The sequence below is a fragment of the Aythya fuligula genome, chromosome 1, assembly GCF_009819795.1.
Source record: "Aythya fuligula isolate bAytFul2 chromosome 1, bAytFul2.pri, whole genome shotgun sequence".
Taxonomy (NCBI): domain Eukaryota; kingdom Metazoa; phylum Chordata; class Aves; order Anseriformes; family Anatidae; genus Aythya; species Aythya fuligula.
Window position 1 is genome coordinate 131597694 of NC_045559.1, and position 12957 is coordinate 131610650.

Genomic DNA, 12957 nt, shown 5'->3' on the forward strand with positions numbered 1-12957 from the left:
ACAAATACAATCTGTATGTTACTCATACAGTTTAACTATGGATTTGGTTTGGATTTAACAAACCTTTTTATATTTTGATTTTCCATTTTATAGATATAGATGTATAGGTTTGTGGAAAATGTATATATGGATTCTGGTAAGAAAAACTGCATTGAGGTATATGCTTTATTTCACATTTGTGCACAATGGAGTATCCATTAGGAAAATAATTATAACCATGTAAAATTAGTACAAGCAAGACTGGTCAAAGACCTTGCTGTATTTTGATTAGATTTCAGGTGAGTTTCCTAAAATGTACTTAGTTTACCCTAAAACTTGTTTTGGTAAAGAAGACTCCTGCTGTTTAAGTGTTAAGTAACCAGTACTATTAACAGGTACTGCTACTAGCAAGCGTCTCACGCTATCATCTCCTGAAACGGCCAGAAGACAACTTATTTCAGCTCGCACAGCCTCGGGATTTTCCAGCTCGGGAGGCCCGTCCCTCAGACCCCCGTAAGGAGCCTCTCTCGCCCCATCCCGCAGCGGGAGGAGCGCGGGGGGATGCGGCACGCATCCGTGCTACACGCCGCACCGCAGCAGCTGCAGGAGCAGGGAAACGACCTCCTAACTTGCTGCGCACCGCCCGGGAGCCATTTTAAAGCTCCGCTCTCGCAGCTCTCCCTCGGAGGCACCGCAGCGGTGACCGGCCCTTCACAGGCTGGACCCCACCGCGGGCCGGCCGGGCGGTGCCAGCCCCACCGCTAAGGGCTGGGCGCCACACAGGTGGCGGCACGAAGCCGGCCGTGCCGAGCCGATCCGTGCCGTGCCGCTCCGACCTGCCCGCGGCCGCACCGCCCGCCCCGGCACTGGCGCTCTCCGCAGCCAATGGCGCCGCCTCTGTCAGGCTCGGCCCGCCCGCTGCCGGCGCGGGGGAGGGCTGAGGGCCGCGGGGAGGGAGGGAGGGGAGAGGGAAGGGGCGAGGGGAGTTGGATGATTGAACTTTCTTGTTTAGTTTCTGCGCCGCGGAGCCTTCTGCCCCCACTGCAGCCCGGCACCCGCCCGGCGAGCGGGAGCGCACCCCGGCGCCTGCCGCCCCCCGCAGCCCCCTGCCTTCCTCCTCCTCCTCCTCCTCCTCCTCCTCCTCCTGCCCGCCCGCCCAGCCATGGTGCCCGGCGCGTCCCTCGCCCTGCTCCTCTGGGCAGCGGCCGCCTGCGGCAGCCCCGCCGGGCCGGGGGCCGGCGCCGCCGCCCGCAAGGAGGACGAGGCTTTCTCCACGGCCAGATGCACCTCCAGGTGCCTGAGCCTCCAGATCACCCGCATCTCCGCCTTCTTCAAGCACTTCCAGGTAGGGGCACGGCGCCGGGCGGGGTGGTCCCGCTGCCCTCCCGGCGGGTGGCCGGGTGCCCGGGCGCCCCCCCGGCAAACTTCGCGGCGGCTTCAGCCCCGCAGGCACCTGGAGGCGGCGGGCAGGGGGCGAGGGCTCCTCACAGGTGGTGGCCGGGACGGGGCGGCCCCGAGGGGTGCGCTTCGGGCTTTGCTTTTAACGAGGGGTGAGGGGGGACGCTGGGTGCCGGCCCGGGGAGGGTGCGGGTAGGGCTTCTCTTCTTCTTGCGTCTCCTTCGGGATAACGGTGGTGGCGAAACGGGGATGAAATGGGGACGGGGTGTGGGGAGAGCTGCGTGGTGTAAATGCAGTGAGCTGTGCGGAGGGAGGGTGAGCCCCCAAAGCTCCTAAAGCGGCTGCCCTGGAAGCGATGCGGGAGGCGGTGTAAGGGCAGCGGGCGTCTGCCCGCCCGTCCCCACCTTCCGGCTACGCGCACTCCTTTCACCTAACCTGCTCATGAACACCTCCAGGGATGGGGCATCCGTAACCTCCCTGGGCAGAGGTTTTCCCTTCTCCACCTGCTCTCGACTGTGCACACGCTGAGCCTAATAAATGAGGGATCCCCCGGAGCACATCTCCCCCGGAGCACGTCTCCCTCTGTAGCCCCCAAGTCCCTTTGAGAACAAGCCCGGTGGGGAGCGCGGCCACCTCCACCTCTCGGGACAGCACGGCCCCGCAACGCTTGGGGAGCGCCTCCCGCTTCCCTCCAGCTTCCCCGTGCGCTGCGAGCTGGGACCGATCGCACCGACGGCTTGGGGAAAGTAGCTCCGAGGGCTACGGTGTTGGCACTAAACCCTGGCTGGGGAGAGGTGTAAGGATAACCCGCTTAAAAACAAAAGTCACAGCCAAAGGAAAGCCTGACGCGCTCGTCCCGCCGGCCGCGGGAGTCGCTCGCTGGCTGTAGCAGGGTTTGGGTGGGCCGATGAGACCCGGGCTAAGACCGGGGACGAGACCCGGGCTAAGACCGGGGCTGGGTGGGGTGGGCGCTGCCCCGGGCGAGGCTTCGCCGGGTCTGGGGGCGGCGAGGCGCTTGCTGGCAACGAGGCCGCCGCTGCCCGGCGCGTCTGAAAAGGATGGTACTCGTTAAAATAGTTCATTGTCTCGGGGAGGGCTTGGGATTTTTATTTATTTATTTATTCTGGCGTTGTCAGGCGGTTGTAACTTATTTGTTTTACAGTTTCGGTGGCTAAAGAGGCAGTTTAGATCAAGCCAATTCCGAGTGAAAGGCTTTTTTTGTGTTTTCTTGGCATGATTTCTTTTCCGACGTAAAACTGCTGACAGAATGCACATTGCCAAACAATAGTGATTACATTTTAATTAGCTAGGGTGAAATAAGCTGCAAATTACTCAGTTAGGACTTAATAACTGGCTGTTTATTTTTGTAATCAGTTGAAAATCTTAGTTTTTAACCCCAACCTGCTGAAGCACACGGTAATTTATCTAAATTTCCAGGGATTAAACTCCTGCTGGATATGAAACGACTGTAATGTTGGGAGATAAAGTACTCTCGCTTATGGAAGTTAAGCTTTCCATTGTCTCTTAATGAAGGAAAGGAGGAGAGTTTTGGAGTATAGGGAGGATTTCATGTTCTCACAGATAATGCACAGTGGACCATATGGTTCCACCACTGTGAAAGGATTTCATGTTCCCTTCATCCCCTCTCTTCCTCCTTTTAACACAGTCTCCCTCCCAGCCCTCCATTTTCATCTTGTCTGGGAGCAGTTTCTGGAGTTCTTTTCATTGCAGAGATGCCCACTTATCTTGTAATCTGATTCAGCCTTTGAAGTGAACCAAACACCCAGCAGGAGCAGGAGGGAACCATAGTGTCTCCCAGGTAGAACAAGATTGGAAAGAAGTGTGACCCACTCATTTCCCAGCCCTGCTTTAGGTACCACCTAAGTGTGGGAGTCAGGAGATAGCAGCTGGGTGCATGGTGGCAGGTGGACTCCACCACATTGTAGAGTTCATTTCACACAGTTCAGGGTACCAAAACCACAGCACTAACTTTTTTTTTTTTTTTTTTTCTTTCACGGAATGCAGGTCAAATATAACAAAAATGATAATGATTGTTTCTATAACTTCTGGCTATCTTGTTTGAATGGCAATTGATATTTTTCCAAATTTTCAAAATGTTCACAAGGGATTTTCCTTCATTTCCCACCACCTCTGTCCTACCCCCTGGAAACTCTGGAAATTTTCACCCATTTTTCTTTACCATCCCTGTTTCTGAAAGGGTCAAGAGAGGTTTATTTATCTAATTCCCAGATATAAAATAAATAGTTCTTAGCTTGTGTTAAAGTTGCATTCCCAGTAGCATATTATTTCAACCAAGGCACGTTTCCACATTTCAGATAATTTACTTTTTTTTTTTTTTCCCCTTTCATGAAGGCTATTGATGAAGGGTAGAAGAAGAATTCAAGTCTCTCATTTCCAGAATGCCTGATGAGCATACTCAGATGCCTGCATTTTGTTGTAAAATTTCCAGGAGTTTTCCAATTTTTTTTTGGAAGTTTGGGGAATTCTAGGTAGATCACACCAAAGAACATTTGTGGTTGATATGGGAGATATCCCACCATGTGGGTCTTATAGCTCGATAAAATACATACGTTTTATATGTAGGTACATCTCTCTGCAGAAGTTTCATACAAGGTATGCAGGCACAAAGTCCTTTCTTAAAAAAGCAAACAAAAAAAAAATCAGGCAAGATGGCTCATAGTGCTTTCTTCTTTTACATAGCAGCATATAAATTACAGCACTTATCAGCAGTGGAGAATGATGCTCAGTCTCTGAATGAAGGGGCTGTGACATATCTTCTGGCTTCTTGGAACATGTGCTTCAGCTTGTTTTGGGCTGTTACAGGTGAGAAAGCATTTTGTATCCCAACTGTGGCCATTAGGCCACTGGACAGCACAGAATGAGACAGTGATTTACTTGTGACCAGAAAAAAATAGGGAAAAGAGAACATGTCTCTCTAGCCTAATGTTTAGGGCACTCATAGCTTTTTGGATAGTGAGACTGGGGTTTTAATCTGTAATATAAGGAATAATGACTTGCATGAGACAGTGTCTGGAGGGGTCACTGGCACCCATCCATGCTCTTGGGTGACTGCATTGAACAGTAGAGTTCAATGAGTTCAACCTCTGTTCTTTGCTTCTGGCAACATTTGTGTTTTGTTATTCTCTGCAAATCACCTGATCAGGAGAGGGTGGCTAGTGTTCTTCCAGCAACTAAAAGCATGACAGTCAAGTGGCCTGCCTACAGCAGAGAAGACATGGATTCAACCTTGATAGTTCTACTCTATACCTGTGAGGCTATTGTCTAAAAGAGCACATCTGTATCTTAGCGAGGAACCCAAAAGTTGCCCTTACAAGAAAGGAAGGGCAATTCCTCCTCTGCTTTGGAAAGAAAGGAAGGGCTAAGGTGCCTGGCTCCATGAGAAGCATCAAGACTATGAATCCTCTGTAGAAGGCATGCTTTTTTGGGTACTGAGGTTGTAAAGAACATTGTTTCCCTCAGCAGTTTCAGACTAGCAGTTAAGAAGACAGTTCCTTTCCCCATGTTTCAGCTGATGGACCAGAAATGTCTGGGATTCTAATTTCAGGTATCCAAAGTTTCTTTGTGAACCCAGCTTTATAGTGACTCAGACTAGGTAAAAGCCTCATGAAGACCAGGTCACAGTATTGCTTGTTTATTTATTTATTTATTTATTTATTTATTTATTTATTTCTCAAAAGGGATGTGGGTATAAATAAAGGACCCTGTATGGCTATCTGGGAAAGAGGCTTGAGTACTCAGATTAGTTTAGTTAGAGGTTTTCTGTGTAACTTGTCTGTTTTAGTAGTGTAAGACTAAAGACTCCTTGCACTGCTGTCTACAGGTATAGCCTTTCCCATCTGTGATATTAATTGTAGATGAACTCATCTCATTTTGGGGGAGCGGGCATGGCAGTGGCCTTTAGCATTCTGTTTTCAAGTTGAGTGAAAGCATGGTTTGGATTTTAACCTCTACTGCCAGCTGTCTGAGCCAGGTTCAGAAAACAGCATGATTGAAAGTTTTGTTTGTGAATAAGAGCTTGGGGCAAACGTCAGAGTAAGTTCATAAGCCAGAAGTACAGCATTAAAAAAAATATGGAGAACAAACATTGTTTACTTGGACCTGAGAACTCATGGATTTTTGGTCTTAGTTGCCACGTGTTACAGACCTCTCAATCTTAACACATGAAACTCAAAATGTTGGCTCAGGTAGAGGAGGTGTACATCTCATGTGCTGGGTCAGAAGTTGAGAGGGTAGGAGAACATACCAGAAAAGGGAAGAATGGCAGCAGGAAGAGGTTGTGGGTACCTGTCAGACTGGCCCTGTTTGCTGTGAGGAATCAGAGAGTGGCCAACAACCACATGCTTGCTGAATTGGAGAGTGGTGATCCCACGGCACCTCTGGGATGGTTTGCTCAATCCCCCTGAGCAGGGTCAGCTAGAACAGGTTGGTCAGGACTGTCTCCAGTCAGATTTTGAGTACCTAAAAGGATAGAGACTCCACAACCTCTCTGGGCAGTTGCTTCTTGTGATCAGTTACCTTCACAGTAAAATAAAATTTAAAAAGTGTTTCCTGATGTTCAAATAGAACCTCCCGTGTTTCAGGTTGTGCTGCTGCTGAGAAGAGTTTGGCTCTGTCCTCTTTACTCCCTCCCATCAGATATTATAAACATTGATCAAACCACCCCAAGACTTCTCTATTCCAGGCACAACAAACAGAGCTCTCTCAGCCTCTACTCATATGAAATATGCTACAGTCCTTTACTCTTAACGGCCCTTTGCTGGATATGCTTCACTAAACCCATGTCTCTTGTGTACTGGGGAGCCTAGCACTGGACCCAGGACTACAGATGTGGAGGAATGACTGGAACAGACAATAGGAATAATTATACTTTAAAGCTACAATGCAAACTAAATACTGGTACTCACTTTCAAAACCACTCTCACTGTTACAAGTTTCTTACATGAGTTTATATATGACTATTTGACTATTTATGGTTACCAATCCACTAAAACCAAAATGCTAATGCTAAATCTGATCAGATATCATGTGTCATGTCCCGTCCCCCCCCCCCCCCCCCCCCCCCCTTAATTTTTAGATACCTACACATGTCTGTAGTTTTCTTCTTTTTGTTTGTTTGGGTAGTCTTCAATTGTAAACTGAATCTTAGCAAATCCATTCCCTTATTCTTAGGGAAATCCAGGTGTACATATTCTGGGTATGACCCAGAATTGTCATTACTGATTGAATAGGCCTACGAGGTGTTGCTTTAAACTTGTTAAGGTGGATACTGAATAAAATGTACCAGTAACACTATGGATGAGCTTGTTCACATATAGGTTCTGTATTCATGCCTAAGCCAATTTGAGTACTGGATGAGTTCCAGTCCAAACTTTTGATGCGGTGTAGACATCCCTCACATGGTAAGCCAGGTTCGTGATAGATGAAGGGAAATTACTGAGAGATATCCTTTCTTAGCATAAATCTTGTAATAATGTGGTAAGAATTAGAACTTAAAGTATTAAGCTAGGTTGGGTAATGCTAACTCAAAATTGTTTTTGAAAGAATGGAAAAAAATTCGTTTAAGTTAATAGTTCAATACATTGTATAATGCTTAATAGCTGTAGGAGGGAAAAATAAGGCTTTCAAAATTTATTTTGATTGACTGATAACTGTGGTAGGAGACTGTCTTCACTGTTTTAAATGGAATGTGGTCTGTCAGAACAACTAAAGTTTTTGAGGGAAAAGAGGCAATCCTTTTAAAGATATAATAAAATTTCTTAGATTTTATACCTTCAGCAAATAGTGTGCGATTACCTCTAGATAGCCAATGCCTGATTTTACCTACAAGTCAAGCAGCCAGTTGTCTAAGTGCCAGCACATCTGCCTTCAAATTGCTTGAAACTCCAAAGTGACTGCACCTGCAAAAATCTGCAATCAGTTCCAGATGGGAAAGCTGTAGGCCAGGCTGAAAGTCTAGGGTGCATGTGTCTCTATGTGCTCTGCTGTAGAGAAGTCAGAGATCATGAAGAAACATTTTGTTGTAACTGTCTTGAATAATCTCCAAACCTTAAATTAGTTTTAATGGAACCTTTTGAAAAGATAGGTACTACTTTTGTAGCAATCCATAGTAGATATGTTGTGTGTTATTCCTGGAATGCTTCGGTTTCAATTGACAGGCTGTCCAGGCACCTAGGCTTAGATCTTTGGGGACATGTTCATAATCTTTTCTACATGTTACTACTTAAGAAATGTGTGCCATCTGCTTGTATTGCCATTTCAGTACTCATCTCCTTTCCAAAAATAGGCCTTGTGTTAAATAATTCTGACTTTCATATGTCTCCTTACAAGCACACAGCTGTTAATTTATTTCCACAGACAAATCTGAACATTTGTCATTGCTTTATGATTTTCTCAAAAAAATTAAAAATCCAAATTGTCCGTCTGTTTTTGTTGTTCAGATGGCATACGATCTGGATAATTATTCTGACATTTGGTGTGCTCATATTATTGAGATCTGCCATAATGAACAAGAAATGCATAGATCTTGTCATGATCTTAAGTAAAATCTTTGAAGGCAAAAAGTTCACTTTGAATAATAACTGTCACAACTAGTGAAAATATCCTCATTATTCTCTTGGTGGAAAATCCACATTGTGGAATTGACCCACAGTTAGTCTTTGTGGTTGTATCTAAATCTATGAACTTTGTCATGACCAAACTCAAAGCTCTTTGGCATCAGTGAAAGTGTGCAGTTAACGTGAGCGCAAGGGTTATAGAGCCTGGTCTTTGCTGGCTAGCAGTTTAAATTTCTCTGATTTGGGATCGTAACTTTGAATGTTGTCATTCCAAATTAGAATGTTTTTGTGTCTCATGTGTAAGGTTTAAATGCAAATCAAATAAACTGCATGGAAACAGAAGAAATTAGTGAACAATTTTATTGAACAGTAAGCGTTGCAAGATAGTATTCTTGCTTTTTGCTTGTGGCTGACTGTATACTAGAAGAAAAATCTTTATACTACATAAAATTAAAAATGCTGTTAATGCGATAAGTATGTATGATACCAAATGCAATAAAACTAATATTGTTGCTAATGTATTTTGAAGCATACATTCTTTGTATAGATAATACTGGCAAGGCATACTTTTAATGTCATGGGAGTGTATAGGGAAAGGGGATGTTGCTTTTGAAAAGCATTAGAAAACTTCTGATAGAGAATTATTGGTATTTTTCAAATGTAAATCCTTTTTCCATTTGCATATATGTTCACTCACTAGCGAGGAAAAAGATAGTTTATAAGCTAGGTAGTGTTCATATTAAGAATATTTTTAAAACTGTTTGTTGTCTACATATGGGTTGTCTCTGTCATTTTAATACAGTTGAGAGCGATAGTTAATAAGTTTTATTTAGTAAGTATCCTGTAAGGAAAAAAAAAAAAACACAATGCATTTCTGAGACAGCTTGAAAAACAGATTCATTTCCCAGATGCTGAACATTTGTCATTTTGCAAAGGGCAAATTTCTTAAGAGTGAGTACTGAATTTATGTGTCTACAAAGGGAGATTATTATTCACAAGCTGATCTGCATCTCTGTCGGCTATTCTATGTGATTTTCTGCTTTCTGTGATAATCTGGAGTTGAGTGCATCTCCACCTTCTGTAAACAGAAAAAGTACTGTTATTTTATATCTATATTTTTTAAAGATAAAAAACATGATTAACAAGCAAGTATCAGCAGTATGTTACAACAGAAAGTAGACACGTTCACAATTACGTTACATTACATTAAGTAGTTGGTGCCTAGCAAATGTAAAGCTTGCACCAAAAAACGTATTGACTAGGAGTTTACACCAAGAATTTTCATTTTTTGACCTTTGCCATAGCTAAGCATTAAGGTCTTATATCTCAAAAACCTTTGAAGTCCATGAAAAACCTTCTGTTGATTTCAGCTGGATCAAGTCCACATATGTACATTGGGGCCATGCAGCCTTTGTCAACAAAGAAGAAGAGTGATGTGAACTTGGCATCCCAGTTCTAGTTTTATCCCCCACTTCCCCCTCCTTTTTTTTTTTTTTTTTTTTTTTTAATCTTTTAATGTCCACAAGATCACAGGATATGAAGGTGGAGAACTGGGGGTGTTGAAAGGTAAGTGGACCCTTTAAACTTGAAAATAGAGTTCTGTTCCTTTCATCTCTGATTTAAAAGAATCATACATTCACCTTCATTCATCAAAAAGAATATCAAGTATTTCCAGATTTGGGGAAAAATCCCAGCCCAAAGTTTATATCAAAATTTTCCATTGACTTCTGTGAAGTGCGTTTTTACCAATGTGTCTCTAGCTTGTCAAAGAAGTATGTCCTCCAAATTATGTAAACATATTTATGAATTGAAAACGTAATACAGGAAAATACATCTTTCACACGCAGACACACAAAAAAAGTATTTATTTTGACATGGACACTGCATGTTTTAATTCCCCCTACCTTGGTTTGTATCTTTCATCGTCATCTTTTAAAACAGAAGTTACTTGACTCCCTCTGCAAAGGGAGTGAATCCCCTGGCAGGAGCTGAGATTACTAGAGGAAGATATAGTCACAAAACTTGCATGGAGAAAAAGAAGAGAGAGTCTCAGAAGGGAGAAAGATGGAGAAGGGTGACCTCCAGTAGACACACACAAGAGAAGACAATGCTGGACGGAGAATTTGTCCAGGAGTATAGGGGACCATAGATTTTACTGGGACAGGATACAATTAATTCAAATTAGGGCTAGAAATAGGGAACTGCCCCACACAAACACAAAGGAAGAGTTTTTTTGTTTTGTTTTGTTTTGTTTTTCTTCTCCTGAGCTGCTTTGAGTTATACCTGGTTTAAAAAAAAAATAATTCTTGTTTGTAATTTAATTAAAACGTGGTTTGAATATCCTTCTGTCTTCATTGGGAAATCCAGTTTCAAAACCTCAAAGAAAATTCACTGCAGAGGTCTAGGTGATTCGTGCTCATGTCATATGCATATCCAATGCAGGCAAATAAACATTGTTTATTCAATGATCAGGGATGCTCAAGTGTACAGCTTGTCCAGGTAATTGTGATGACCTTTGGCTGGCTTCTTTTCACCTGGTTTTCATTCAATTCTTTAATAAAAGTACCTTGGGAGGGTAAAGGCAGTTCACCTGTGTCCAGGTGTTGGTAGCGTGCTTCTCATTTTTATCTTCCCTATAGACCATGCCCTATCACACTGATGGACTGTGAGAAAAGTGTGTCAAAGGAACAGGCTGCTTTGGCTTTCCGAGCACTTCATGCTCTCTGAACATCACTCTGTTAAACTTGTAAAAGTTACTCTGGAGAATTTTCAACTGGAAATAAGTTCTGATGATGGCTGCCTGCTCTCTTGAGTCAATACTGTGATTTACTTGCATGTATTCTGCATTAATTAGTGATCCCAATTCTTTGGGAGAAGCTTTGGATCTTTTGGTGCATGTCCTGTGTACGTTTTCAGAAGTGCTGGATTTAGTGTGTTGCACATATACTGTAAGTTTGGTCATCTGATGAGAGAAGAGCTGCACATGTGGTGTGTTCTCATACGCTAGACAAAGCCTAGTTGCCTCCCTAGTCTTAATGTTGGTCACTGTCTACTGCAAGGTTATCTTTCTAGTCTGACAAACTACTGCCACTGTAGTTTCCCTCGTTGTCACAACTCAAACCACAAACCTAGCCAAGGTAGTGCTTTTGCTTCTTGTGAGGTTGCAGCTGCCATAGATCTTATAATAAGATAATGTGAGGGAAATAATTGCTTTGGAGAAGGTGTCTTCCTTGGAAATTGAGGTTGATGATAAAGACTGGATGAGAATAATGTGCTTATTTACTCCAGTGTAAACGTAGCTCAACCTTCATTCCTATTCCTGGAATTTATAAGAATAAGTGTTTTTCCTTTTTATGGATTATTATTTTGGGGGGTTATTTTCACATTGATTTATATTAAATAAAACAATGTGCTCTTTACGCATATGAACATCTCATGCTTTAAATAATAGATATAGGTCTATACGTCATTTGCAGTCAATTGATAATGTTTTTTAATTGTTGATGATATCTTTGTACCACAGAAACATTCCAGTCATGCCTCTGGACTTTCTTTGGTCCTACACACTGTAAATTAATTTCTTAAACCCAAGGCTTTGAATTTCTTGGGATTTTGTACATGGATGGACAAATACGTAAGGCAGCAAATAGTTGAAAGCTGAGGAAAGAGAAAGAACAATAATAATAATGTGTTCTAATACAGTGACTCAGTGATTTTTTTTTTTTAATAATTTATGTTCTTTTTTGGAAGACAATTCAACAAGGTTTGTTTTTATTTAATTAGATGATTATAATTCCTTTGGAAACAACAAAATCACATTACTGTGTAAACTACAGCTAGACAATAATAACCCACATCATTATCTGCCCCCATTTTTCTTAGTCATAGAGAGTTTGTAATATGTTGACATTTGAGCATAGCAATTTTGGGAAAGTAACTGGATGTAGGAGAGCTTGAGGCTTTTTTCCCCATTTTGAGATGTCTTTCTATGTAACTTTTAATGGAAAGATCATGAATTAGCCAAACTTTGGTCAGTCTGGATCTGCAGTAGGTGGAAAGAACATTTAGGGTTAGACAAACTGACAGAAAGAGGTAAAAATCATCCAGTTAATGAGGTGTGTGACTCGCCTCATATAGTACTTGCTATCAGCTATGGGACACACTTGTCAGAACAAATAAGGAAAGAGGACATGGATTTCTGGAACTAGAAGCTTATTGTTGGACTTAAAAGAATTATTGTTGGAGTAAAAGAATTGAATAAGCAGTGTGAAAGACAATAGACTTTTGTTAAATATTATGATTTTTCTATCTAGGGGATCCAGAGTATAAATGCATTTGATGTAGCATATGCAGCATATTAGCTCATTTTGTGAAAAATTTTAACTATAGAACAACACAGATACATTTGTGCACTGTACAGCACTGAAGTTGTCGATTAAATGTTTAGCAGCAACTAATAGTTATTTCAAGCCTCCTCCCAGTGTTCAAAACTTTATTTGTCTTAAATAGAAAAAAGAAGAGCAATGTGGACTAGACTTTAAGTAAAACAAAACCTAAGCCAGTCTCCAGATTGTAGAAAGAAGTGAACAAATGAAGAAATGAGTTTTCTGAAGGATATACTGTCTGCTGTTGTTTTGGGATAGAAAGCATGACTCAGTTTTAAAGACTAAAGAGCTTTACACATGGGTGTAGTGTAAGTTCCTGTTTTTTCTTTAGCTGGAGATCTTTCACATTTCTGAATGAAACTTATCACCTCTTCCATTTATATAATTATCAGTTTAATACAGATTTATTTATTTATATATTTTTTTCTGGAGTTCTCATTGTTGGCCTGAGTTTGATATCCCTACAGATGACAGTAATGTCTCTAGTGATTGCAACTGAAATAATCTTAGACCAGTGCCAAATATACTAGAAATATCTGATCAAAATTTGTAGATAAAAACAATAAAATTCCCATTGTACTGTTTAAAGACAATTAACT

The 12957-nt window shown here is 42.4% G+C and overlaps 1 protein-coding gene across 2 annotated transcripts in view; it reads left to right on the forward strand.

The window, feature by feature from the left end:
• Positions 1-966: 966 nt before the first annotated feature.
• Positions 967-12957, forward strand: part of ANOS1 (anosmin 1) — a 136931-nt gene continuing 124940 nt past the window's right edge. For both annotated transcript variants that reach the window (XM_032188658.1, XM_032188666.1), the window contains exon 1: positions 967-1324. In XM_032188658.1, coding sequence (XP_032044549.1) covers positions 1142-1324 — 183 coding nt within the window. In that variant the 5' untranslated portion in view covers positions 967-1141. The remainder of the gene's footprint in view (positions 1325-12957) is intronic.